The sequence below is a fragment of the Dipodomys merriami genome, unplaced genomic scaffold, assembly GCF_024711535.1.
Source record: "Dipodomys merriami isolate MVZ:Mamm:240054 unplaced genomic scaffold, mDipMer1.0.p SCAF_163, whole genome shotgun sequence".
Lineage (NCBI taxonomy): Eukaryota > Metazoa > Chordata > Mammalia > Rodentia > Heteromyidae > Dipodomys > Dipodomys merriami.
Genome location: NW_027202971.1, coordinates 946,332 through 972,566, shown reverse-complemented (window position 1 = coordinate 972,566; position 26,235 = coordinate 946,332). Strand labels below are relative to the sequence as shown.

General features: G+C 67.3%; 2 protein-coding genes across 4 annotated transcripts in view; one reads left to right on the top strand and one right to left on the bottom strand.

Moving 5' to 3' along the window:
• Positions 1-8,721, top strand: part of Ncor2 (nuclear receptor corepressor 2) — a 103,928-nt gene extending 95,207 nt beyond the window's left edge. For 2 of the 3 annotated variants that reach the window (XM_070024877.1, XM_070024878.1), the window contains exons 39-48: positions 196-584; positions 1,537-1,686; positions 1,988-2,133; positions 2,276-2,469; positions 3,040-3,189; positions 3,302-3,429; positions 4,443-4,496; positions 6,318-6,404; positions 7,234-7,413; positions 7,752-8,721. In XM_070024877.1, the coding sequence (XP_069880978.1) occupies positions 196-584; positions 1,537-1,686; positions 1,988-2,133; positions 2,276-2,469; positions 3,040-3,189; positions 3,302-3,429; positions 4,443-4,496; positions 6,318-6,404; positions 7,234-7,413; positions 7,752-7,915 (1,642 nt within the window). In that variant the 3' untranslated portion in view covers positions 7,916-8,721. Of the gene's footprint in view, positions 1-195; positions 699-1,536; positions 1,687-1,987; positions 2,134-2,275; positions 2,470-3,039; positions 3,190-3,301; positions 3,430-4,442; positions 4,497-6,317; positions 6,546-7,233; positions 7,414-7,751 lie in introns of all 3 variants that reach the window. The other variant, XM_070024876.1, reaches the window with a different exon arrangement.
• A 1,487-nt stretch (positions 8,722-10,208) lies between these two features.
• Positions 10,209-14,662, bottom strand: Rflna (refilin A). The gene is made up of 3 exons (XM_070024786.1): positions 14,297-14,662; positions 10,731-10,837; positions 10,209-10,524 (listed from the first exon to the last, which is right to left on the bottom strand). Exons 1-3 carry the CDS (start codon positions 14,501-14,503, stop codon positions 10,209-10,211), a joined length of 630 nt encoding a protein of 209 aa, XP_069880887.1. The 5' UTR covers positions 14,504-14,662.
• Positions 14,663-26,235: the final 11,573 nt, after the last annotated feature.

Sequence of the window (26,235 nt, the reverse complement as noted above, 5' to 3'; positions counted from 1 at the left end):
CGGCGCCCCGTGGCGTCACAGGAAAGTGGATCGCTTGCGCTGAGTGAAGCAGGAGGGACCGCCGCCCAGTGAGCCAAGCAGAGCGGCCAGGGCCTCACCCGCTGGGGCCACCGCAGGCCTGCGCCGGGGCCCGGGGAGCGCAGGCTGCAGGTGGGGCTGCCGGAAAGGGCGGCTGACACGGTTCTCTTCTCCCAGGTCCACCTCCACCTCCTCGCCTGTGCGCCCGGCTGCCACCTTCCCCCCTGCTACCCACTGCCCTCTGGGGAGCACCCTGGACGGGGTCTACCCCACCCTCATGGAGCCCGTCTTGATATCCAAGGATGCCCCTCGGGTGGCACGGCCGGAGCGGCCACGCGCAGACACTGGCCACGCCTTCCTCCCCAAGCCCCCCGCCCGGGAGCCCGCCGCCTCCCCCAAGAGCTCCGAGCCCCGGCCCCTAGCCATCACCCGCACCCCAGCGAAGAGCCTCGCAGCCCACCACGCCAGCCCGGACCCTCCAGCGCCCGCCTCGGCCGCAGAGACCCACCGGGAAAAGATTCAAAGTAAACCCTTTTCCATCCAGGAACTGGAGCTCCGTTCTCTGGGTAAGACCACCCTGACAGCGGCCACCTTCATAGACGCTATAATCACGCGTCAAATTGCCCACGATAAGGGGCCGTGCGACGGAGGTTCGCTGGCTGAGGACCCCCCTCTGGATGGTAAGACTCCCGGCGCCGCCCGCCCGGCGGAGGCCTAACGGTCTTCTCAGATCCTTGCTTTTTATTTTCCCCCATTTTTTCCTTTTAGTTTTTGTTGTTGGTATTTTGTTTTGAATCCGTCTTCGTCGATTTGCAAGCGACCAGGCTCATCACCTGCTCATTGTTCTATCGTTTTGTTTTTGAATTTTCGCTTTTTTTCCTTTAATGAATGGATCTGTGATTCGGACTCCGACCACGCCTCCCATCACCCCCGCGTGCCTTGGTTTGGGGAGCGGGTGGGGTGTGAGCAATGGCTCCCTGCTGCCCAGGGAGGACGGGGCCCCGCCCGGCAAGGCGGCCAGGGACCGGCCTCTGCCTCCGCCTGCCGGGGCCCGCGGAGGGGGCACGTGCACACCACGGCGGGCTCCGCTGTGCCAGCCGGGACGGGAGGACACGGGACCCCAGCTCCCCTCCCCGTCCACCCTCCTTGCTGACCACCCTGTGCCAGCCGGGACGGGAGGACACGGGACCCCAGCTCCCCTCCCCGTCCACCCTCCCTGCTGACCACCCTGTGCGCCCTGCCTCACACGCTGGGGCTGGCACCGCAGGTCTGTCTCCACCCCCATCTGTGTGCCAGTCTGCGTGGTGCCCTCCCTCTCCCCGCTGCATACCTCCTTTCCTCTCCTTTCTCCCTCTCCCTCCTCCCCTGCCCCATTCTCTTTCACCCTCCCCTTGTTCACTGTCTCTGGGGTGTCCAGTAGAGGGCCCCCCATCCCAGGGCACAGCCGGCGGTGGGCGGTCAGGAGGGTGTCCCGGCCTTTTGGACCCAGCCGCCCCTGACCCCAGCCTGCCTGTCCAGGTTACCACGGTGGCAGCTACAGCCCCGACGGAGTGGAGCCGGCCAGCCCCGTGAGCTCCCCAAGTCTGACCCACGACAAGGGGGTGCCCCGACACCCAGAGGAGCTTGACAGGGGCCACTTGGAGGGGGAGCTGCGGCACAGGCAGCCAGGTGGGGCCGGCCACACTGCGAGGGCAGGCGCTGTGGCAGCCGGGGGGGGGGGCTGTGTGGGCAGGCGCTGTGGCACAGGCAGCCGGGGGGGCCTGCGAGGGCAGGCGCTGTGGCAGCTGGGGGGGGCTGTGTGGGCAGGCGCTGTGGCACAGGCAGCCGGGGGGGGGCCCTGCAGCGGGGGGGGCCCTGCAGCGGGGGGGGCCCTGCAGCGGGGGGGCCCTGCAGCGGGGGGCTGTGGGGGGGGGTGCACTGAGGTCCAGAAGAGATGGTGCAGAGCCCTGACGGCCGGCCCTGTCCGCAGGTCCCGGGAAGCTCGGCGGGGAGGCCCTCCACCTGCCCCACCTGCGGCCACTGCCCGAGAGCCACGCGTCCTCCAGCCCGCTGCTCCAGGCCACCCCAGGGGTCAAAGGTCACCAGCGGGTGGTCACCCTGGCCCAGCACATCAGTGTAACTACCCTTCTTCCCTGGGTGCCCTGCCCCGCGGGCACAGGGCAGACGCCCCTCTTCCACCCTCCCCCCCCCCCCCCCGTGCCCTTGCCTGTGGGTGGGGAAGGAGCGGTTCTCCCTGACCAGCCCCCTTGACCCACAGGAGGTGATCACACAGGACTACACCCGTCACCACCCCCAGCAGCTCGGCACCCCTCTCCCCGCCCCCCTCTACTCCTTCCCCGGAGCCAGCTGCCCCGTGCTGGACCTTCGCCGCCCGCCCAGTGACCTCTACCTCCCGCCCCCTGAGCACAGCACCCCAGCCCGTGGCTCCCCACACAGCGAGGGGGGCAAGAGGTGAGAGTCTGCCAAGACCCACCCGCCAGCAGGTGGAGGCCGGAGGAGGGGAGGCTGGAGGAGGGGAGGCTGGAGGAGGGGAGGCCGGAGGAGGGGAGGCTGGAGGGCACCACAGGAGGAGGTGCAGGCACAGGAGGAGGTGCAGGCACAGGAGGAGGGGAGGCCGGAGGAGGGGAGGCTGGAGGAGGGGAGGCTGGAGGAGGGGAGGCTGGAGAGGAGGCTGGAGGAGGGGAGGCCGGAGGAGGGGAGGCTGGAGGAGGGGAGGCCGGAGGAGGGGAGGCTGGAGGGCACCCCACGTGCATGCAGCACACACTGGCGCTCTTCCCCGCCTGCGTGGGCCTGCAGTCAGGGCCTGGGCGGAGTGGAGAGACAGGCCAGGAAGCCTGGGTGGGTGCAGGCACGGTGCTGGGGCCAGGGGTCTGCGGCAGGCTAGGGAGAGGCGGTTCCGTGGTTTTAGGGGTTGCATGTGGGGCCTTGCACTGGCTGGGCAGGTGCCCGGCCCAGTCCCGAGAGCTGATCTGCGAAGGCAGGGCGGCAGCGGGCTCTGAGCAGCCTGCCTCTCCTACCCAGGTCTCCAGAGCCAAGCAAGACGTTGGTCCTCGGTGGTGGCGAGGATGGCATCGAGCCCGTGTCCCCGCCAGAGGGCGTGGCTGAGTCAGGGCACCCCCGGAGCTCCATTTACCCACTGCTGTACCGGGACGGGGAGCAGGGGGAGCCCAGGTACCCTCGGGGCTCGGCCGGGGTGGGGCAGCTCCCGTCCCTGGGTAGTGGGTGGTGGGCGCCGTCCAGTAGCACGTCCACTCAGCGCTCTGGGGTCTCACGCCCCCAACAGGACGGGCACCAGCCAGCCGCCCGCCTTCTTCAGCAAGCTGACCGAGAGCAACTCAGCCATGGTCAAGTCCAAGAAGCAAGAGATCAACAAGAAGCTGCACACCCACAACCAGAACGAGCTGGAGTACAGTGAGAGCCGGGGGGGGGGGGGGGGGGGGGGGGGGTGAGAGCCAGGCCCCGCCCACCAGAGCTGGGGGGGAGAGCCAGGCCCCGCCCACCAGAGCTGCGGGGGGGGGGGGGGAGAGCCAGGCCCCGCCCACCAGAGCTGGGGGGGAGAGCCAGGCCCCGCCCACCAGAGCTGCCCAGGGGGGAGCCAGGCCCCGCCCACCAGAGCTGGGGGGGGAGAGCCAGGCCCCGCCCACCAGAGCTGCGGGGGGGGGGGGGGGGAGAGCCAGGCCCCGCCCACCAGAGCTGCCCACAGGGGGGGAGAGCCAGGCCCCGCCCAGAGCTGCCCACGGGGGGGGGGGGAGCCAGGCCCCGCCCACCAGAGCTGTGGGGGGGGGAGCCAGGCCCCGCCCAGAGCTGCCCATGGGGGGGGGAGAGCCAGGCCCCGCCCAGAGCTGCCCATGGGGGGGGGGGAGAGCCAGGCCCCGCCCAGAGCTGCCCATGGGGGGGGACAGGCCCCACCAGAGCGGGGGGTGGGGGGGGACAGGCCCCGCCCAGAGCTGCCCCTGGGGGGGAGTGAGAGAGCCAGGCCCCGCCCCGAGCTGCCCACCGCCCTTCCTTGACTCCCGGAGCTGGTGCTACCTCCACCCGCCCGCCAGCCTCCTGTGGGTGCTTGTGGCTCTTGTGGGGTGGGCGGGCCAGCACAGCATGCTGCCGCCAAGATGGCCAGTGCCCACACACACACGCCCGGGCCCCGCCCCAGAGGCTCCTGCAGGGCAGCCTGCAGCTGACCAGGGCTGGTGTAGAACATTGCCCAAGGCCCTGCTCAGCCAGGAACTCCAGAACCTGGCCCTGTAAGCATGGCCGCCCGTCCTGTGAGGCTCAGGCTCTGGGCTCCACCCTGCCTTGTAGACCCTCTGGAAGGAGCTGGACCGCCAGGTCATGCCCTGTCCTGGCCAGGACCACACAGGGTAGGTGAGGCTGCTATCCTGGGATCTGCGGGCCATAGGCCTCACCCACTTGTTCCCCACCTCCAGATATTGGCCAGCCCGGGACGGAGATCTTCAACATGCCTGCCATCACCGGAGCAGGTAACGTCCCCCAGCCGGCCTGCCCTCTGTGGGACGTGGGGTTCCCATCCAGGTGGCAGCCCCAGGGGCTTGTCTGCGGCGAGCGCCTGCTCGTGCCAGGCATCTGGAGGCCGAGTCAGGGCAGCCCCGTTTGAGGTCTCGGTCAGGACAGCTTCCCCAAAAACTGCAGCCAGTTGATCTGTTTTATACAGAATCACATGCACAGGTGTGAGAAAGCTGAGTGTAAATCACGATTTCTTAAGCAGAAGCAGGAAAGATGTGGTGTTTGGGGGCCGGAGGGCTGCGGGGTGATGGGGGTGGGCCTTTGGGGCCCGCCCTCCGATGGAAGGCCGCGAGTCCAGCGCTGAGCCTCGCGGTGTCGCCAGGGCTGACGGCGCCTCAGAGGGCTGCCCGCAGGAGAGCGCTCCTGGAATGTTCCAAAGCTTGATGCAGGTGCTCCACGCCAGGTGTACCTGTTTATAGAAAGTCATGGGTGGGGCTGGGCAGGCGGCTCAGTGGAAGAGCGCTTGCCTCGCATGCACGAGGCCCTGGGCTCCATTCCTCAGCACCACATAAGCAGAAAAAGCGGAAATGGCGCTGTAGCTGAAGTGGTGGAGCGCTCGCCTTGAGCTGAAGAGCTGAGGGACAGCGCCCAGGCCCAGAGCTCAGGCCCCATGGCAAAAAAGAAAAAAACATTATGGTGGCACAGTGAAGATGGGAGGCAGGCATGGTGAAGCCGACCCAGTGCCATAGGGTCATGGGTCATAACCCTTGAGGAAAGGTCACAGCGCTGCCCGAGTGCTAGGGCGCTGGCACTGGCTGCAGCGATGGGCTGCTCTTGGGGATCTTTGTATTTTGGGGTGCTCCCGCTGTTGCCATTGCGTGCTTGCCTGATGCCCACAGCACAGCTGTTTTTGAAATACAGCTGGACTGGCCCACACACCACGCAAGATGCTGTCGTGAGGGGACCGGGGGAAGAGAGGCAGAGCCGAGGCCGGCAGAGGAGGGCAGGGCCCCAGACTTCACCCCCAGGGGCTGGCGCAGGGCCCAGAGACTGCACCCCCAACCGCAGGGCCCAGAGCCTTACCCCAGCTGCCATACCAGCTGGTCAGCCCAGGCCCAGACCACAGACAGGATGGCTGGAGCATCCCTGCGGCCTCCCCGGCGCGGCCTCCAGACCCTCCAGGGCTGCAGCCAGCCGGGGACTCCAGCCCTTCAAACCCCAGGGGCCCGGATTTGAAAGCGTTCTGGCTAAAGAGACCCAGCTTTGCAAAAGCCCCCCAGACCAGCTGTGAGCAAGAGCAAGGGAAAGGAGCCCCGCGAAGCAGAGGCGGCCCCAGGCTGCGTGGGGGGTCCAAAGCGTGGTTGTCCTGTCTAGCCTGCCCTGCCCCCAGCTGCACATAACTGCATGGCTGCGTCCCCACCCCGCACCTCCGCACCTCTCTCTCTGGCTCCCGGCCTGGGGCCGGGCTGTGGTCCCCCCACACACACCCCCTGGCCTGCAGGCTCCAGCTCCACCCAAGCACCCGGAGCCCGACTCCAAACGGGCTGCTTCCCATCCGGCCTGCCGCTTTATTTAAAGGTGCTTAAAAACCGGCCTCCGGCCAGGACTGAACACTGGGGGCTTCTGACCTCCCAGTGTGAACAGGGGCGGGTGGGGCCCAAGAGCAGGGGCACCGTCAGGAGCCCCTCACCCCTCCGGGAGGGAAGGCGCAGAACCGTGTTGCTTTGCTGAAATGTGCTCACTGTGTATTTCTCTCTCCCCTCCCCCTCCCCGCCCCCTCCCCGCCCCGCCCCCTCTGGCTCCTGCCCCTGTGTGTCGTCTGTCTGTCTCTCTCCCAGGCCTTATGACCTGTAGAAGCCAGGCGGTGCAGGAGCATGCGGGCACCAGCATGGGGCTGGAGGCCATTATTAGAAAGGCGCTCATGGGTAAATACGAGCAGTGGGAGGAGCCTCCGCCGCTGGGCACCGGTGCTTTTAACCCTCTCAATGCCAGTGCCAGCCTGCCCGCTGCCGCTCTGCCTGTAACCGCTGCTGACGGACGGAGCGACCCCACGCTCACCTCGCCAGGTCTGCAGGCCTCTCCCCGTCCGCCCGTCTGTCCGCGCCGTGTCATTAACCTCCCTCCCTGCGCGCCTCACCCTCCGGCTTTGGAGCTTGTGACTTGATTTTTGTGCTCGTTTCCTGTCGTGAGTTTGCTAATCAGAAGCTGGGCACCCTCCCCGCCCCCCCGCGCTGCCACTCCTGGACACCAGCACCCTGCCCGCCCCTCCCCTGCTAGGCCCCAGCCTCGATCCCCAGGGCTGGGCTAGGGGGGCCACCTGCTGGGCAGAGGCAGCCCCCCAGGCCTGCCTTGCATGCTAAGGCTGGACTGGGGCTGATAGGAGGCCGGGCTCTGTGTAACCTCCAGAACCAGAGGGCCAGCCCCCCCCCCATCACCCCGGCCCCATCCACCCCTCTCACGGGCAGGAGCCGAGCAGAGGAGGCCTGGGCCCAGTGGTCCATCTGGACCCAGAGTCCCACAGAAGTTCTGTCTGTGGCAGCCCCAGTGCCATCCTGGGTGAAGCAGGTTCTGGTCCTAGGGGGCTGGGGTGGGGCGCAGCTCAGCTCCGAGCTACACCGCGGCTCTGGCTGTCTGGTCGGCCTGGGCTGGGGTGTCGTCGGGTTCTCAGCCCCTGCAGGCCCCGGGCGCAGACGCCCCCCACCCGGTCCCCGGCCCACACCTGGCCCCCAACGCTGCCTCCCCTCCCCCCTGCAGGTGGTGGCGGGAAGGTCAAAGCCCCTGGCAGACCCGGCAGCCGCAAGGCTAAGTCCCCGGCCCCCGGCGCGGCGTCCGGAGAGCGGCCGCCCTCCGTCTCCTCCGTGCACTCTGAGGGCGACTGCAACCGCCGCACGCCGCTCACCACGCGCGTGTGGGAGGACCGGCCCTCGTCCACAGGTGGGCCCTCGGCCCGCCGCAGCCTGGGCCTTGTGGGCGGGCTGCAGCCTGCAGGCAGAGGGAGGGGAAAGGAGCGGGGCAGAAGTGGTGGATGGGGGGGGGCACTGGGGCCTGAGATGAAGCTAGGCCTTCTCTCGTCTGTTCCTCCCACCTGCCCCCTTGTCCCGCGGGGGGGGGGCGCTGGGGCCTGAGATGAAGCTAGGCCTTCTCTCGTCTGTCCCTCCCACCTTCCCACCTGCCCCCTTGCCCCGCAGGGGGGGGGGCGCTGGGGCCTGGGATGAAGCTAGGCCTTCTCTCGTCTGTCCCTCCCACCTGCCCACTGCCCCCTTGCCCCGCAGGTTCCACGCCCTTCCCCTACAACCCCCTGATCATGCGGCTGCAGGCCGGAGCCATGGCCTCCCCGCCCCCACCGGGCCTCCCCGCCGGCCCCCACCACGCCTGGGACGGGGAGCCCAAGCCTCTGCTCTGCTCTCAGTACGAGACGCTGTCCGACAGCGAGTGACTTCCAGTGACTTCCAGTGACTTCGTGCAGCGCAAGTGGCGTGGGCCCCGGCGCGTGCCTTGGAGCAGCCCGGAGCCGGCCTGCGCGTCCGTCCACCGCCCGCCATCCGTCCACCGCGGCTCCTGCCTGTCTTAAGCCTTAACCAAGCCCCGCCCCGGGCTGGCCCTGCGCAGTGACCTTACTCAGGAGACGTTCGCCTGGTGCTCGGGACGGGAGGGAGGGGAGGCGGGGAGGCGGCAGGCCGGGGACCCAAGCCAGGACGACCACGCACCTCCATGCCACCGCCCGCCCTCCCCTCGATCTGGAACCAAAGTCTATACCGAGCTAGCGGCCCTGACCCCTCGCGCTGCCCCACCCGCTTCCCGCTGGACAGGCGACGCAGGCCCTGTCCCCCCAGCGCTCTTGTCCACAGACCCCACAGGCGGCCCAGGCCAGCCAGGCCCGAGTGCAGCAGGCTGGGTGCAGCCCGGGCACGCAGGAGCCGAGGAGCTGGGTGCGGCGCGGCGCGGGAGGGAGGCAGTGTAAACGACGCATTGGTTTACAGGGTGTATTTTTGATACCTTCAGTGAATGAGTTCAGATGTTTTCCACGAGGAAGGATTTCCCCAGTATCACTGCTGTGCTTTCCCACCTCTGCTCGCCCTCCGGAGGCGGCCCCGGGGCCCCGGGCGGAGGCCAGGGACCCCACGTCCTCCCTCCTTCCCTGGGTGGGATGAATTCATGCGTGATCTGTGGCCGCCACCGGCAGCGTGGTGGGGTCTTGTCATTCACACACATTGTTCTGATTAAAAACGGAATCATACTCGAGCCCCAGAGGCTGCTCTCTTCTGGGGGAGGGGCAGGCGCGTCTCACAGTGAGCGGCGTCGGGAGGTGGTGGTGGCCTCAGCTGCCAGGGGCTCGGCCGGGTGCAGGGGCCACATGCAGGCTGGTGCTGCCCGGGCCCCGGCCAGTGCTGGCCTGCCTGCCTGTCTGCTTAGGGTTAATGCCCTGGGGCCGCGGGGCTGGGGCTCCAAGTTGTGCATCCTGCCCAGCCCTTCCTCGGTTCTGCCGAGGCCTGGGGTGCCGGAGAGGAGGGCTGCAGCCTTCCTGGGCCCTGGGCTCCTGTCCGGGCAGGGCTGGGCCAGGCTGCAGTGTGCAGGGTGTCCAGCATGGGGTGGTGTGGGGCCAGCACGCGGGGAGCCTCTGCTTCTGGGGGTTCTCAAGTTCTCGACTTACCTGTCTGCCAGAGGCATCTCCCACCGCCTTTCAGACCCATTTGGCCTTGTTTCCCCCATTTACAAACGCGGAGCTCCTGGGGCCCCCTGCAGCCCGGCACAGTCTGTGCTGCCGAGTGCCGCCCTCCAGCCCCTGCCTCTCCTCTCGGGCTGGCCTGGGACCTGCACTGGCTGCCCTGCCGAGGAGGCCAGTGGCCGCGGTCAGCATGGCTTTGGGTCAGCGGCGTGTCTGGAGCCTGGCGCTGCGCTTGGCAGCTGCCTGCCGTGAGCCCTGCACCGGCGGGGAGAGGGCGGGGAGCGGCGGGGCCTCGAGGGGGGCAGGGGTCTGCGTGGGGTGAGCCAGGGTCCAGGCCAGGCTGGGGGTGGGCTGCGGAGCCGAGCCTGATGCCCGGGGACGCTGGTGTAGGAGGGGCCTCCCGTCCCTGCTGGGGCCCATGCCGGGCCCTCAGCTGGTGTCTGGAGCAAGGGCAGGGCCGGGGGCCGGGCCTCGGGCTGCGGGGTCAGCTGTGCCCACGGGGACCTGGGCATTCTTGGTTTTGCCAGTCCTGGGTCTTGAACTCGGGGCCCGGGCGCCGCCCCTGAGCTGCTTCTGCTCCAGGCTGGCGCCCTACCCCGGAGTGTGGTGCTGAGTGGCGCCAGGGCTCGGGCGGGCTCGGCCGCTCAGGACGGCGACGGGCGGGGGCGCCAGGGGGTCCGGGCCCCTCCCCGGTGCCCTCCGTCGGGCCGCCTCCCTGGCCGGGGGCCTCCCCGCGTCCCCCCCACCTCCTCCCCACGAGGGCAGGGCCGGCCCGGAGGCAGAGTCCGACACCTTCCAGCCCGTGGGTCGCGCGCGTTTTATTGGGGTCACCGGGGCTCTGCGCGGCCTCAGGCCTGGCCGGACGCGGGGCGGGGCGGGGCGGGGCGGGGGGCGGCCCCGTGGCCGCCGTGGGGTTTCGGCTTCTGTTCGGAGGCCGGGCCGGGGGGCGCTGGGCGGCGCCGCGGGGCGCCCGAGCCCCAGCCCGGCTTCGGGGCGGGGAGGCGATCGGAGCGGCTGGCCTGGAAGGGGGCGCGGCCCTGCGCGGAGCCTCCGGGCCGGGGCGTCAGGGCGCGGCGTCCCCCGCGTCCCCGGGCTGCAGCCGCAGGCTGGCGGCGAAGGAGCGGCGCGCGCGGCCCAGGCCGCAGCGCAGCGTGGTGCGGAAGGAGCGGCGCGCGCGCTTGGGGAAGATGACGGTGGTGCAGCCGAAGCGCAGCGCGCGCGGCCGCGGCTCCAGGGTCAGCTGGCTGCGGTAGCGGCGCCACGAGCAGCCGGGCGCCGCCACGATGGTCTCGCTGTAGGCCGTGACCGTGGGCACCGGCGCGTAGAACACCTTGTCCCGGAAGCGCCGCTCGGAGGCGTAGGTGACCTCGGAGTTGCAGCTGCGGGGAGGGGTCGGGGTCAGGAGGTCGGGTCGGCGCGCCTCCCCCGCGGAGCCGGCGCAAAGGCCGGAAGCGGGGCCGTGGCCCCGAGGGGAGAGCGCCCGACGGGGCGGGCAGACCGGGCCCGCGTCCGCCTCCCGCCCCCCGCCCGGGCCGAGGCTCTCTCCAGGGCCCCCAGAAGGCCCGCGGGCCCCCGCCCTACTCACCGGATCTCGCGGGCGGGCTCGGGGTCCACCCGGATGCTCTCCCCGAAGAACACGGGCTGCAGCCGCGGCCTCGTCCCAGGCGCGGGGCTCGGGCGCAGGGCGGCCGGCTGCGGAGAGAGCCACGGTCGGCCACGGCCCCGCGCGGGCGCCGCTCCCACGGGCCCCACGAAGGGGGCGGAGCGGCCCGCACCCTGGCCCGGCCCCTCCGCCCCGCACGGAGCCGCGAGCACGGGACCGGAGGACCAGGACCTCGCTCCACCCCGCTGCCGGGCCGGGCCCAGCGTCCCGCCACCGCTCCTCCCGCCGGGGCTCCGGGGGCCGTGGAAGCCCAGGGACCCGCGCCCCGCCCCGCGCCGATCCGGGGGCGCCTGGGCCTGAGCTGACCTCCAGCACCCGGCCCGGCCGGATGTGCTCGTCTGGCAGCGGGCAGCAAACAAGGCTCAATTCCCAGCCAGCGGAGCCGGAGTCGGAGCCCCGCTCCGCAAGCACCGCGCCGTCCACACGGGGGCGCCACCGAGACGGCCCCACCGCAAGCACCGCGCCGTGTCCACACGGGGGCGCCACCGAGACGGCCCCACCGCAAGCACCGCGCCGTGTCCACACGGGGGCGCCACCGAGACGGCCCCACCGCAAGCACCGCGCCGTGTCCACACGGGGGCGCCACCGAGATCTACGAAGCTCCAGAATCAGACCCGAGGCAGGGGGTGAGGCCACCGGCCACCCTCTGAGTTCCCGCGGCTCTGCAGCCCGCGGCTGGGGCAACGCCCCTCAGCCAAGGCCCCGCTGGGCCCTGCAAGATGCCCCGTACCAGACACTGCCCAGGGGCCCGCGGCCACGGCCCCTGCCCCACGTCCGCGTGCGCACAAGGCCGCAGACGGGCTGGGCCTCCCCGGGGCGCAGAGCTGTGGCGGCCCTCGGTGCCCTGCTCACCGCCACGCGCCTCCGCTCGTCCGGAGCCTCGGTGCGCGCCAGGGCTGGGCACCGCGGGGCGCAGGCGCAGGCGGCGGGCGCTGGCAGCTCGGGACACGCCGACCCCCGGCCAGGCTCCCCCCAGCCGGCCGGACCCAGGCCGCCCCGGGCTCCGGAGCGCGCGGGGGCCAGGCGGGCTCGGAGAACGGAGTCCAGAGGCTGCAGGCCCCGGCGCTTGTCCGGGAGCGGCTCCCGGGGAGCGCCGGGCGGTCGGGGAGCCCCACGCAGCCCGAGCTCGCGGGGGTTAAGTGGCTCTGTCCGCTCGCGGGTTTGGTGCGACCCGGATGAGTGAAGGATCTGGAAGGACAGCGCTGCCGCGACCTGCCCCGGAGGGGGGCCTGTCCCCCGTGCAGAGGCCCTGGGCCGTGGCAGCAGACTCCAGGGGTCTGGGGCTGAGCCCTCGCGCCCCACGCGTGCGCGCGGCTGGCCCGCGGCCGGGAAGCCACAGGGCCGGAGTTCTCGGCACGCTTCCACCGTCCAGCCACGTGCCCTCTGCCCTCCACCTAGCTGTCGGTCCGCCGTTCCTCCGTCTGTCCTTCCTGCCTGCCTCTGCTCTTTGCTCGTGCCTGCTTTCGCCGTCCCAGATGAGAACTGGAGGCGAGGACAAGGGCGTCCCGGCGGCTGAGCCCTCCGACCCCTCCGCGGGGCGCCGCGTGGCCGTGTCCCTCCCGCCCCTCCGCGGGGCGCCGCGTGGCCGCGCCTCCAGGGGCCCTCAGTGGGGCCGGCTCTCCCGGGAGCTGGGAAGGGGAAGGGTCCCGAGCTGCCCGTCTCTCCGGTGCGCACCCCCCGTGGGGCGGCACCTGGACCCCACAGGCCTTCCGGCGTGGCCCAGGCCACACGCGGACCTGAGGGCAGCCGAACAGGCCTGGCCTGGTCCCTCACCCGCTAGAGGGTTCGGGGCCAGTACCTGCCACACACCCCATCCGCTAGGCAGGCGGGGAGACCCGCGCACACCTCAGCGTGGAGAGCAGCCGGGCACGGGGGTGTGCACCTGCAACCCCAGACGGATGGGAAGGTCGCGGGACTCATCTCCAACAAACACAAGGCCTGGAAGTGGAGCCCTGGCTCAAGTGATGGTGACAGCCTTCATTCTGCAGGAAGCTGAGAGTCAGCGCCCAGGCCCTGAGGTCAGCCCCGGAGCAGCCCCCCACACACACACACACCTGAGGTCAGCCCCGGAGCAGCCCCCACACACACACACACCTGAGGTCAGCCCTGGAGCAGCCCCACACACACCTGAGGTCAGCCCCGGTGCAGACCCCACACACACACACCTGAGGTCAGCCCCGGTGCAGACCCCACACACACACACCTGAGGTCAGCCCCGGTGCAGGCCCACACACACACACCTGAGGTCAGCCCTGGAGCAGGCCCCACACACACCTGAGGTCAGCCCCGGTGCAGACCCACACACACACACCTGAGGTCAGCCCCGGTGCAGACCCACACACACACACCTGAGGTCAGCCCCGGTGCAGACCCACACACACACACCTGAGGTCAGCCCCGGTGCAGACCCACACACACACACCTGAGGTCAGCCCTGGAGCAGGCCCCACACACACACACCTGAGGTCAGCCCTGGAGCAGGCCCCACACACACCTGAGGTCAGCCCCGGTGCAGACCCCCCCCCACACACACACCTGAGGTCAGCCCCGGTGCAGGCCCCACACACACACCTGAGGTCAGCCCCGGTGCAGGCCCCACACACACACCTGAGGTCAGCCCTGGTGCAGACCCACACACACACCTGAGGTCAGCCCCGGTGCAGGGCCCCCCAAGAAGTTATTACTGAGCCACACGGAAGGCAGTAACAGCATCAGGGGCAGGTTGGAGAGCGCGCCTGAGCCGGCCCTCGTGGCGGGGCCAGCGTGGCTGCGCCTCCGCGGATGCAGGGCGGTTCATGCGGGCCGAAGCCGTGCGACACCGGGGGAAAGAAACCCGGGCCCAGATCCGTGAGCGAGGCTGGGGCCCAGATCCGTGAGCGAGGCTGCGGCCCGGCCTCGTGCGGGGCCCGGGAAAGGCGCTTCCGGACGCCAGAGGCCCGGCGGCCCGGCCCGGCGCGCTCCACGCCGCGGCCTGTGCCCCGTGGTCCACCGGCTGCCTCCCTCCCGCGGGCCCGGGGTCCCGTGCCAGGTTCACGGTCACGGCTTCCGCGTAAGAGCCGGTTCCGAGCCCCGGCCCCAGCGCAGCGGGCGCGGGGAGCTCGCGGAGGGGCTGGGCCCGAGCGGAGCCCGCCCGGCAGGGAGGGCGGGGGCGCAGGCCGCCGCCCCCGCGGGCCCGGGGCCCCGCCAGGCTCCCCGCGCCGCCGGCGTCCACGTCGACAGCCCCGGCGCCCTCCGAGGCTCTCGGTCTCGCTGCGTCCCGAGCCCCGCGGGGCCCGCGCTCGGGCGGAGGCGGGGACGGCGCGGGCACCGGGCGCAGCGACCACGGGCCGGGGCTGGAGCCCGCCGGGCCGGCCCTCCCGCCCCGCCCGCCCGCCGGCCCGGGGCTAGAGCCCGCCCCGCCCGCCCCCGACGGCCGCGGAGCCCCGCGGGAGCCGGCCGGCCTGGAGAGCCCGGGAGGGCCCGCGGGGACCCCGCGTCCGCGCCCTTACCGCTCGGGCCTCGCCGGCCCCGGGGGCGTCCGAGGGGGCGCCGGGACCCTCCGCGCGGGCGTCGAGGGCGCGGGGCGCCAGGGCGTAGAAGGGCGGGCTGGGGCTGGGGCTGGGCGGCAGCCCGGAGTCGGGGCTGTCCAGCAAGCCCTCGCGGCCCTGCGCCTTCGGGCCGTCCTCCGTGTCCTGCAGATGGAGGTGGCCCACCATGTCTGCGGGGCGCGGGGCGCGGGGCCCCGGCTCCTCGGGGGACCCCTCCACCGCGCTCCGGCCCGGGACAGGCAGCGGTGGGCGGCCGAGGGCTGCGCGGCCCGGACCTGCGGGCAGAGAAGGCGCCCCGCCGGCGCCCGCCCGCGTGCCGCCGACCCAATCGAGTCCCAATCGACCGCCGCTCGCGGCTGCCTGCCGCGCGCTCCCCGGCCCGCGCCTCCTCCCAGGCCCCGCCCCTCCCGCGCCCCGCCCCCACAGACCACGCCCATGCCCTGAAGCTCCGCCCCAGGAAAGACCACGCCCCCGAAGGCCAGCCCCGCCCCCGCTCGGAAGGCAGAGCCTCCCTTGGGCCTGGGTGGGCTGCTGGTTTGGGGCGCCCCTCGGCCCTGCCGCAGCACCCCCACCTCCCGCAGGCGCCTGCCCACCACCCCAGGCCTGGAGAGTACCTTCAGACGGTGCCTGCTGGATTGTGGAAGCTTCTCAGCACCCCACACAGCTTCCTTGCTGGGTAGCGTGAGAGAGGGTCCACACCTGCAAATGTCAGATACCCGGCGTGGATGACCCAGTGGCCTTGACCTCTGACCCGCGGGGTCCACCGCCCCAGGCTGGGGCTGCCCGTCCAACGAAGGCCACCGGCTGCCAGCTTCTCCTTCTGGGCCCAGATGCTCCTCAAATGTCAGAGAAGAAGGAAAAGCTGGATTTACACAAACTCCATGAGCCGGGGCTGGGGGAGGGGGCTGTGGTCTCTGCAGTGTGTGGCCAGAGAGAAAGGGGTTCCCACGGGAAAGGGGCGTGTGGAGGTGCCTGGGGCGGGGAGCAGAGACCTGTCCCCCACTCCAGGAAGGGTGGTGAAGGCAGCATGTGGAGGGGAGGAAAGGAGGTACTGGGATACCAGCCAACCCCCAGCAGCCAGGGGGAGGCTGGCAGGGCAGAGGGGAGGACAGGAAAGACAGGAGAGAAGGAGTTTGGGCACGGAAAGCTGGGTGTTCATGTGGCTCAGGACCCCGTGCTGTTGCCAGCCTGTGGACGTGGTGTCCTTGCGGTGGATGTGGTCTGTGCCGTGGACACATTCCAGCTGCCTGGGTGGGAAGCTCAGCTCTGGCACTCCCTGGCTGTGTGACCTGTGTGGCTGTGTGCCCTCTCCCTCAGTGTCCCCATCCATAAACCAGGGCCTGTTGTGGGAGGGACTGCCACCAAATGTCAGCTGAAGGAGAGTGAGGGAGCGGCGTGCCGGACGGACCAGGCTCTGGCACACTGCCAGGACGGCTCCCCAGGTCGGCTGGCCCCAAGTGCTTACCTGTGACACGGCATGGACTGCTGTGGGCTGAGCACCAACACTGCACAAACACACACACAGATACATGTGTGCACAGCTGCATTCATGCACACACATGTACACACTGGTGTTCACACACACATCTGTATAAGCATAAGGTGTGTGAACACTGTAGGTATATATGCACATGTGTGCACACACAAACACAAGAATGCACCGGTAAATGTATGTGCATGTGTGTTTACATAAGCACATGGCAGTGGCACATAGTCCTTGTGTGCAACATATATACCCTACATACATGTGTGAGAGCATACAGCATAATGAACTCTGTGCACACGGTGCTGTGTGTTTATTTGGGGGGGATTCCATGAATGCAACTCTTGTGCTAAGCACAGTGAGAATAACGTGTGGGGGCTGGGAACAAGGGGAGATTGTGCAAAGTTCTCGGCACTGTCCAGTGCGTGTTGAGCATGGAAAGGTGGGGTCCAAGGCCGGCCCCCAGCAAAAACCCAGATGTCCTCCAAAGCAAAACCACGAAGGTACTGGGGGCCGCTGCTCCCGCCTGTTAGTTACTCAGGAGGCTGAAAAGCAGAAGTGGCGCTGAGGCTCAAAGTGTAGAGCTCAGGGACAGAGCCCAGGCCCCGAGTTCGTCTCAGAACCAGCACACAGAGAAAAAAAAGCAAAACAAAGGAAACACTCTCCCAGGGACAGAACCACACAGGCAGGTGAACCGAGTTCGGGTGGGCCGCCTGCGGCCGGCAGACGGGACAGCCTGGCTCCCGGGTCTCAGCTAAGCGCCACGCCACTCAGCCGCCAGCAGCCCCTTCTTTCCACTCCATGCCAGAGGCTTCCCCCTGCTTCCTGCCCCCACGGCCGGTTCCGGTCTGTTGCAGTAGAGACTGCGGGGTGATGACCGAGGACTGCTCGTCCTCACTGAAGGCGTCCAGGATGGCTGTCCCCTGCGTCGTCCTCAGCGGCAGGTGGAGCCGGTGGCCACACGGTGCGGGCCCTCCTGGAATTAGGGCTCACAAATGCCCCCCATCCCTGGGCACGGCCCTGCCCGGCGATGGTCGTCGCCACCGGGCCGTGCCCGCTGCCCCGTTGTGCTCTGGGGCTCCGTGTGGGAGGTGGGGGCCTAGCAGGAGGCAGCGGGGCGGGGCCCAGACCACAGTCCCACTGGGGGAGCCGGGTTCCCGGGGGACTTGGGTCAGCTAAGCGTGTCCAGCCAGAGGAAAGGAGCAAGGCTGGGTCTGGAGGCCGCACAGCAGCTCGCGGGCACACGGGGAGGGATCGTTGCACACACAGGCGCTGTGACACACACAGGCGCTGTCACACCAGGCGGGGGCGTCACACACAGGCGCCGAGCCCTCGCGTGGGCCACTGGTGGGGTTGGCAGTGGGCAGTGGGCTGCGGGCCCCACCAGGAAGCCGAGATACTGGAGCCCGAGGGAGCGCCTGGGCTCTGGGGCGAAGTGTCTCTGCCTCGGGAACCGGGGTCCCCAGTCAGCCCGGGAGGGACAGAGCACCGTGGCCTGAGCACTTGGCTTTCCCTCGGTTCTGTCTCAACAGTGAACAGGATCTTACTCTGAGGGTTAAAGAAAAGCATGAAATGTTCAGCACAGCACCTGACAGGTACGAAGAACAGACAAGCTGGGCACCGGGGATCACGTCTGTAACCCCAGCTGCTCAAAGGCCGAGCTCTGAGGAGCCCAGTTGAAGCCAGGTTGGGTAGTAAAGTCCATCAGACGCTCATCTCCAATTAAATACCAGAAAACTGGAAGTGACACTACGGCTCAAAAGGCTAGAGCACTAGCTTTGAACCAAGAACAAGATAGCTCAGGGACAGTGCCCAGGCCCTGAGTTCAAGGCCCACAACCACCACCAACAACAAAAGGGGGAGGGGGGGGGAGACGGTGTTCAAGTGTAATGCAATGTAGTATCTTTCACTAAAACCCAACACAAAAAATTACTGCAGAACTATGAATGAAATAGGCAAAGGAACGGAACGCGCCCTCCTTTTCTGCTACAGTGAGGAAGGTGACACTGCACGTTTCCACTTCCGGCCTGGCCACCAGGACACTCGGCGAAGAGTCCGATGTCCGTCACCGACATCGTTCATTCTTGCGCCGGACTCTGCGCTCCTGGCCCTGACTGGCCGCTGCCGTCGCATGAATCTAGTGTTGTTTCATTGCTTAAAGGCACTCTGTGTTGGACGCAGTCTCCAGTTCTCTTTTCTGGAGGAAAGCGGAGCCCTGAATAAAAGCTTCATTCACCGGGCGCAGGCTCACGCAGGTAAGCAAGCAGCTTCCCCGAGAGCAGGACTCGCAAATCCAAACACACCGAAAAGCAAAGCAAACATGAATCTCATTTCTGACAACGGCTTTGGGGCGAGGACTGGAGGCAGCCAGCAGACCCTCGGGGCCCCGGCGGCGGCGCGGGCTGAGACGAACGCTCACCCAGTGGTGGTGACCTGAGGCCCAGCAGGGGCAGACCAGGATTGCAGTGTCACACGCGGTGGTGCCGGCCTGGCAGCCCCCGCGCCATCGCAGGACTCTGCTGACTGCTGAGGAGTGCCGGCCACGGCCTCCTGCACATGCCCGCTGTGCACGTTCAGGGCTGCGATGGACAGGACGGAGCCCTCTAATGGGGTTTTGCAAGAATGAGCTGCAGTTCTCTGGGGGCTGAGGCTGGGATGTACCTCCTCTCTCCAGAGCAGTACGGCTCTGCAGCCCAGGAGCAACCGCCTAGCCACCCCAAGGTCAAAGAAAAGCCAGGCGCAGGTGGCTCACGCCTGTCATCCTAGCTACTCAGGAGGCTGAGATCTGAGGATCACTGTTCAAAGCCAGCCCAGGCAGGAAGGCCCATGAGACTCTTATCTCCAGTAAAACACTAGAAAACTGGAAGTGACGCTATGGCTCAAGTGGTAGAGCGCTCGCCTTGGGCTGAGGAACAGCGCCCAGGCCCAGAGTTCAAGCTCTTCAGCCCAAGGCGAGCGCTCTACCACTTGAGCCACAGCGCCACTTTCAGCTTTTTTCTTTTTGCTTATGTGGTGCTGAGGAATCGAACCCAGGGCCTCAGGCATGCAAGGCAAGCGCTCTACCACTGAGCCACCTTCCCAGCCCCTAGACCAAAAAAATTAAAAACACAAAAAGAAAGCAAAGAGGAGAAGTAGCTCACGCCTGTATCCCCAGCTCCGTGGGAGGCAGAGGTAGGAAGATCCGGCCCAGGCTGGCCCGGGCAGAAGAAAAGACCTTCTCTGAAAAACAACGAAGGCTCAGAGGACTCGGCTAAGCAGTAGGGGAGCTGCTCAGCAAGTGCAAGGCCCCAAGTTCAAGCTCCCGCACTGCTCCCCGCAGAAAAGCCTCAAAGTAACTCGAAAGCAGGCAGGAGGGGCCGCTCACAGGCAGAGGCCTGCCGAGCGGCTGGCTGCAAAGGAGCAGCAGCCTCCCTGGGCCCAGCACAGCGAGGAAGGAGCGCAGGGACCTGGCTCTGCGCCTCTGGCTCTGGTCAGCGGCCTTGGCATCGGGGCGGGGCGGGGCGGGGCTTCCCTGGCAGGATTTCTAAGCCCAGTTGTCAGTTCTGGTTTGGTTTGTGACCATAGTGTGTTTAGAGAGAAGGTTCTGGGCCCGGTGGCCGCCTCAGCCTGACCTGGGGGCTGGGGGGAAGCGGGACCCGTGGCATGCCCAGGTCTGGGAGCAGCCGCGGAGCCTCCCTCACCACCAGCGGGCGCGGCCACCGCCCCGCCAGCTCCGCCCGCACCATCGCCAGCCTGCGCCTCCGCCCAGAGATTAAGGGACTGCCTGACACCACACAGCAAAACAGTGGGCAAGCCTTTCTCAGTTGCAGCCTGCCGAGCCCAGAAGGAAGGAGTCCTCCTCTTTTCCTCCTTCATCCGTCCTCCATCCATCCTCCCACAGCCCTAGTGGGCATCCAGTGTGCGGGACAATGTTGAAGGAGGGCCTGCTTCCTAAAGAAGCTGGAAGTGGGGACCACTTCACTCCAGACACCCCCATTACGGGAGAACCGGGATGCTCTGTGGCTGCTCCAGGCACGGCCGCGGCTCGGGACTCCTCTGTCCTCTCTCAGGGAAGCACATTACAGTGGCCGTGCTCTTTCATGGCTGTACCACGCACCAGGGGCCACGTCCCGTGTGTCCCCGTGGCTTGTAAGGCCTCTGTGTCCCCTCCCAAGCTCCCTTCCCCGGCAGGGGTGAGGCGTCTCCCTGCTGACACCCTTCTTCCTAGGGTGCAGAGCGGGCTCTGCCGGCCACAGGGTGCCCGGGCTTCCCATTGCCCGCACCCCTGCGCCCGCGTCACAGCCGGCACGAGGCGGCGTCCACATGGAGGCTGCGGGCAGCGTTGTGCATGGTGGGCAGGGGGACCCCAGAGCCTCACATGCCTACTTTGGGCCCTTGATCCCCAAGGCCAGCCCTGTTGTGCAAATGTCGGCTGAGGGCTGTGCCGCCGGCCCTGCGCTGCGCATGCTGGGACGTGGCCGTGGTGACTGGGGAGGGTCTCGGACGTGCCACAGAAACTTCAGAACCGGGCGAAATGCACCTGCCACGGGTTGGGACGGGGAGGAAGGGGCTTGATCGTAAAGCGTGAGCAGCCGGGGACTTAGGGTCCGAGCGCTGAGCAGCCAGGCACCGGGCCCACGAACCCATCAATGAAGGAAGTTGATGAAGATGCCCATTCCCCTGGCCCCCATGTCCGGGTGGAGCAGCTATGTCCCAGATGACGGCAAATTAGAGGACAGATTGCAGTGGGAATAAGAAAGGGCAGAGCAGAAGAACAGGGGCCGGAGGGCCCACAGCTCAGGCGGGGAAGGAGCGGTGGGGCAGCGCAGCCGCGGGGGACAGCTGAGGGGAAGGCGGGGATGGAGCATCTGAGCCCCAGGCACACAAATGTGAGGGTGACGCCACGGCAGCTCGCCTCCAACACAAAGCCGAGTGGGCCTGCTTGTTACACAGCAGCACTGACAAGAAGGCAAACAAAGCCCAGGGCCCCGCTGAGACCCCCCAGCCGGCCACTGAGCCCCGCCGCGTGGCTCTCCTGCTGCTCATCCGTTCCGAGGTCTCCTCCCTCCACCGCTCACCTCTCCCAGGAGCCCAGTCAGGGCCAGGCCAGCGTCCAGGCCTGTCGGCTTCTGCCCTAACCAGGTCTCCCCCAGGTGACCCCAAATCTGTCTCTCCAAAGGCCCAACCATCAGCAGTGCCCTTTGGTGGCCATGGCAACCTGTAGACCCTGGGGGGGCCACCCTGCGTCCCTGGGGACGAGGTGACATCATTTCTCTGGTTCCTGCTTACTAGTAACGCCGTTCCTCCTGTCCAGCAAGAAGATGCAGGGCCCCTGCCTCTGCGCAGCAGTGAATGAGAGGAACATCCGAACCCAGATCCCAGCGTGGACCAGGGATGAACAAATGATAGCTGGATGGGCAGGGGAACAGATGGACGGATGAATGGACAGATGGACAGATGGATGGATGGACTAAAACTGCCTGATTCCAAATCTGTCCAACTTCCTTGTCTCACATTCTTCAGCCTAACACACCTCCTCCGTCCTCCTCCGTCTTCCTCCGTCCTCCTCCGTCTTCCTCCGTCCTCCTTTATCCTCCTCCACCCCCACCTCCACCGTGTCTCCGGCCTGCCGCCCTGCCTGCACCATTAGCCACCACACCCTGCCAGCTTGCGCTCAACGCCAGCCTTCTTGGAACTTGACTCAACTCCTCCTGGGCCTGGGCCCCTTGATCAAGAGAAAGCCGTGGCCCCATGTGTGTCTGGGGGTTGGCCGCACCCCGCCGGCCTGTCTGCGCCGCTGCCATGAAAAGCTGGCTGTGCAGGCGCAGCCCGGCTGGAGCTGTCGGGCCGGGCGGCCGCGGCCCCTGCGCGGAGGCCCGAAGGGTTTACACGACACCTGAGAAAATAAAGCCGAGCTGCAGCCGCGCGGATAAAGCGATCGGCAGGGAAAGGCTGGGAATGTGCTGGAATCTGGAATGTGCTGGAATCCTGGGGCGAACATTGAGCTCTTTGTGTCTCTGTCCAGCCGGCGGCCAAGTCAGCACACAAACAGGAACCTCTCACCTTGCTCGGCCTGGCCCTTGTGGGAGAGGAGGGCAGCATGAAGGGGCCCTTGTCTGGAGCTCTGTGGCCTTTCCAGGGGCGCTGGGAGTGCCCTGCAGGGAGCTGCCAGGGTGGGGGGGACCCCAAACATTCCTGAGCCCCTGAGACTCGGGGCGATGGAGGGCTGGGGGGCGCCGCCGTGCCCTGTGGGGAAGCAGCTGGCTGCGGTACCATTGGGTCCAACCACGCTGGAGCTGCAGCCAGAGCTGCACAGCTGGCCCTGGTCTCGGTGGGCCACCGGGGCCAGGCAAAGGCTCAGTCTGTCTGCTGGGTCAGCTCTGGAAAGCCAGCGTGCCAGCTGGGGTGTGGGGCTGGATGGTGAGCGCCCTTGGCCTTGGCCCCTTTCCTAAGTGCCTTTTCCCGCTGGGACCTCGAGGCTCCTCCCCCTGAGGGGGCCTGGCCACGTGACCTGCTTGTTTTGTTCTTGTTGTTGTGGGTCGTGGGGCTTGCACTCTGGGCCTGGGCGCTGTCTCTCAGATCTGCAGCTCAAGGCGAGCGCTCTACCACTTGAGCCACAGTGCCACTTCCAGTTTTGTGGTGGTTGATTGGAGATGAAAAGTCTTATGGACTTTCCTGCCTGGGCTGGCTTTGAACCGTGACCCTCAGAGCTCAACCTCCTGAGTAGCTAGGACAACAGGTGTGAGCCACCAGCACCCGGCTTTAGTGACTTGTTTTGATCAAAAGGATGCAGAGGAAGCTACCCAAGGCAAAGGCTGGAGTTTATGGCACCTCACCCCTTCAAGGCCACTGAGAGCCATGGCATGGGTGGGAGGCACCCACACGCAGACCCCCTCCCCCTGCAGCTCACACTGGTTTGGAAGATGACAGAAAAGTTAGGAAGTGGGCCACTAGAGCATGCCCTGGGGGCCTGTGTCTTGTCCTGGTCCCCGCCTCCCCCCTCCCCCCCCGTCTGTCTGTCTGTCTGCTTTCACCACCATAAGGTAAGTGGCTTCACTCCACACCATGCTGTGCCGTGCCACACCATGCCGTGCCACGCCACGCCATGGGAAAGGCTGGCCAACCTCGGTCAGAGACCTCTGAAATCAGGAGCCAAAACAAACCCTTCCTCTTCACAGTTGTTTTGCTCAGGTATTTGTCAAAGCAATGAAACCAATGGCACAGACCTCGGTGCCAGGGGTCAGTCTAGACACAGACCCCAAGCTGGCACTGGCCATGCTGGAGTGGTGATCCAGGCCTTCCAGCCCAGCTCCCCCCTCCCCCCACCACTCACCTCATGTATCTGTTGGGTAGCCTTGTTTTAATTACTAATGGTCTCAAGAAGAACAGTGCCTGGAGGCGATGCCAGGGCAGGAATGGGTGGGGGTGCCAGAACACACAGGGCAGGAATGGGGGGGTGCCGGGACACACAGGGGCTCACAGTGTACAGAGTTCAGTACTGTGCCCTGGAGTACTGGAGACTGAACTCAGGGCCTTGCGCTTGATAGGCAGGTGCTCTACTGCTTAAGCCAGACTCCCACACCCTTTGAGCTCTAGTTATTTGTCAGCTAGGATCTGAAGTTTTTTGTCCAGAGCAGCTCTGGCGGTGGATCACCCTGCTTCCCTCCCCCATGTAGCTGGGATGACAGGCATGAACTGCAGCACCGGCCCCCGTGTGCACCTGCGGGGGGGGGGGGGGGCGGGGCCCCATGATGCAGATACGGGTGGCTGGAGGACACCTAGACCACGGGTGCGTGAGCGGGCAGCTGGCCACGTCTGAAACAGGAACTGCCAGGCAGCGTGGAAACCGAGGCCGGTGCTGATCGGCACTGAGGTATGCAGGCACTGTGTTCCGTTTGTTTTTGCTTTTGTGCTGGCACTGGGGCTTGAACTCAAGACCTGGGCGTGGTCAGCTCTTACTGCTCCAGCTACTGCTCTACCTCTTGAGCCACACTTCCACTTTCAGACTTTTGGGTGGTTCACTGGAAAGTTCCTGCCTGGGCTGGCTTTGAACTCCTGCGCAGTTAGGATGAGAAGCTGAGCCATGGCGCCGGGCAATGCTTTGTGATCAGCTCCCGTGGCTCTCTTCCCGACCCGTCAGGTTGGCGCCCTGCTCGGCTGCACTCTGAGGTCTGCACTGGGCTCCTGTCAGGTGCGAGTAGGGGCTGGGGCGTGAACAGGCCCGGGACGCGGCGGCTCAGGTGCGCGGGGCGAGTGCCAGCGGAGGACAGGGGAGGGCCGGCGCTAGCCCATCCTCCTGGCGTGCCTGTGCCTGCGCCTGCGCCGCCGGCCCGCGCCACAGCTGGCCTGGACCCCGCACCCACCAGGAAATCCTGTTTGTGCTATTTCGGGAGGACTGGATGGCCTGCTTTCCTCCTGAGCCTTCCGGAGCCGGACAGATGGTCCCGGTCTGCGCGAGCGAGCGTGCATGCGTCCGCAGCATGGCGCTGGCCGTGCGTCTGCGCGAGCGTGCGTCCGCAGCGTGGCGCTGGCCGTGCGTCTGCGCGAGCGTGTGTCCGCAGCGTGGCGCTGGCCGTGTGTCTGCGCGAGCGTGCGTGCGCAGCGTGGCGCTGGCCGTGCGTCTGCGCGAGCGTGCGTGCGCAGCGTGGCGCTGGCCGTGCGTCTGCGCGAGCGGGCGTCCGCAGCGTGGCGCTGGCGCACTCGCCGGGACTCTCCCGTGTTAGGCACTGTAGTCAAATCTGTTCCTTCAGCGAATATTGGCTGGAAGCCTGCGGCGCGCAGAAGGCAGCGCCGGGTTCTGGAAGAAGAATCAACGCGTCTTCATTGAACGTGGGGTATGGGTTGAGCCTGGGGCAGCAGGACTAGCAGGACCTGTGCCCATGCCAGCGGCGCACTGGGAGCCCCCAATAGGACACAGAGAGGCGCCGGTCCGGGTCCTGTCGCCTGTAACACACACAGCCCTAGAACGCTTTTGTATAAGCTCTTCTCCATTAAAATGGAGACGGCGCTCAGAAGAGGAGACAGCTTCTGTGCGCGCGCGTGCGCATGTGCGCGCGCCAGCACTGGGCTTGAACCCAGGGCCTGGGCGCGGCTGCTTGCTTTTTCATGCAGGGCTAGTGCTCTACTACTTGTGTCACAGCTCCACTTCTGGCTCTTTGCTGCTTTGCTGGAGATGATGGACTTTCCTGGCCAGGCTGGCTTTGAACTGTGATCCTCAGATCTCAGCCTGCTGAGGTGTGAGCCACCAGCACCTGGCCAGAGCTGAGACTTTAAAGAGGAGGAGGAGCAAGCCCGCAGACATGCGGGGCACCCCGCCCCCCACTCCCTGCTCAGAGAAGGCGGGAACGAGGGGGAAGCAGGGGGTCGGGGACATCGGGGACGTGAGGGGGCAGGAAGGGCTGAGGAGACCTGGAGGGGCCCTCGGGAGTGGTAAAGCAGGCTGATGACGGGGGAGGGGGACCCCGCTGCTGTGTGCAGGGGAGCTCAGAGCCCCTCCAGAGCCTGCTTGTGACCGCCAGCTGCAGACCAAAGTCGGGGTTACTCTTTGTTCTACTGGGAGCAAAGGGAATCAAAATGGCTTGGCGGAGTGGGGCTGGGAAGCAGACCCGGCCTGGCCTTCAGGAGCCCCCGTCCCTGGGTGGGGAGGGAGGCTCCTCCGGGAAGAGACTTTGGAACCAGACACAGGGTCACTGGCTTCCAGCGTTGGGGAAGTCTGAGAGGCTGGAGAAGTGCACATGAGCCCCCCGCCCGCCTCCCCCTGCAGGACGTCCGTCGTCCGTCATCAGTGTTCTTTTGACCCGTCCTGTGCCCTGCTGCAGCTGAGCCCGCTCACGGCCCACGCCTTGTGTTTGGTAACAGGAATAGCTTTAATTCCTTGCTTCCATCTTTCCTCTCTCCCTCGTCCCACATTCGACTCTGGGTGACCTGGAGTGGCCAGGCTGCACCTTCAGCACGGCTCGGAGCCGCCGCGGCTGCTTTAGCTCCTGCTTCTCCCAGGCAGCCGCCGCAGCCCCCGGGCCCGGACAGCGAGGCTCCTGCCCTGCTCCCTGCGGCCTCCACCGTGGCGTCTTCCAGCCGCCACTGTCCCCGGATTTGTCACAGCAAACCCCACTTCTTGGGGCCAAAGCTGGTAGCAGTTTTTGCAACACCAGGCCATGCGAGCGGGCGAGGCGGGCGAGGGGATCCAATCCCCGCTGGGGGCAGGAAGGCCAGGCCAGGCCGTGGCCTTTTCTCTCAGCCCTCGCCTTGGCTGTGGGGTCTTCACGTGGCCTCAGAGACCTGACTAAGAGCAGTCACGCGGGGTGGGGGCACACCTGGGGCTCTCCTTTCTGTTCGGGTCCCCGTGTGGCTCTTCTAGCCCCCCGGCCTCCTTCACTCCCTGTCCATCTCCCCGCGGAGGCCCCGTGTCTCCCCCTCGATTTGGAGCTTTCTGAAATCA

Bases quoted from the DNA above. Each gene is read 5' to 3' on its own strand.
- Rflna (XM_070024786.1), bottom strand. From the start codon at position 14,503: ATGGTGGGCCACCTCCATCTGCAGGACACGGAGGACGGCCCGAAGGCG. The intron at 10,838-14,296 runs GTAAGGGCGCGG...CTCTCTCCGCAG, and splicing joins GGGCCGGCGAGGCCCGAGCG to CCGGCCGCCCTGCGCCCGAG. The intron at 10,525-10,730 runs GTGAGTAGGGCG...CCCTCCCCGCAG, and splicing joins GAGCCCGCCCGCGAGATCCG to CTGCAACTCCGAGGTCACCT.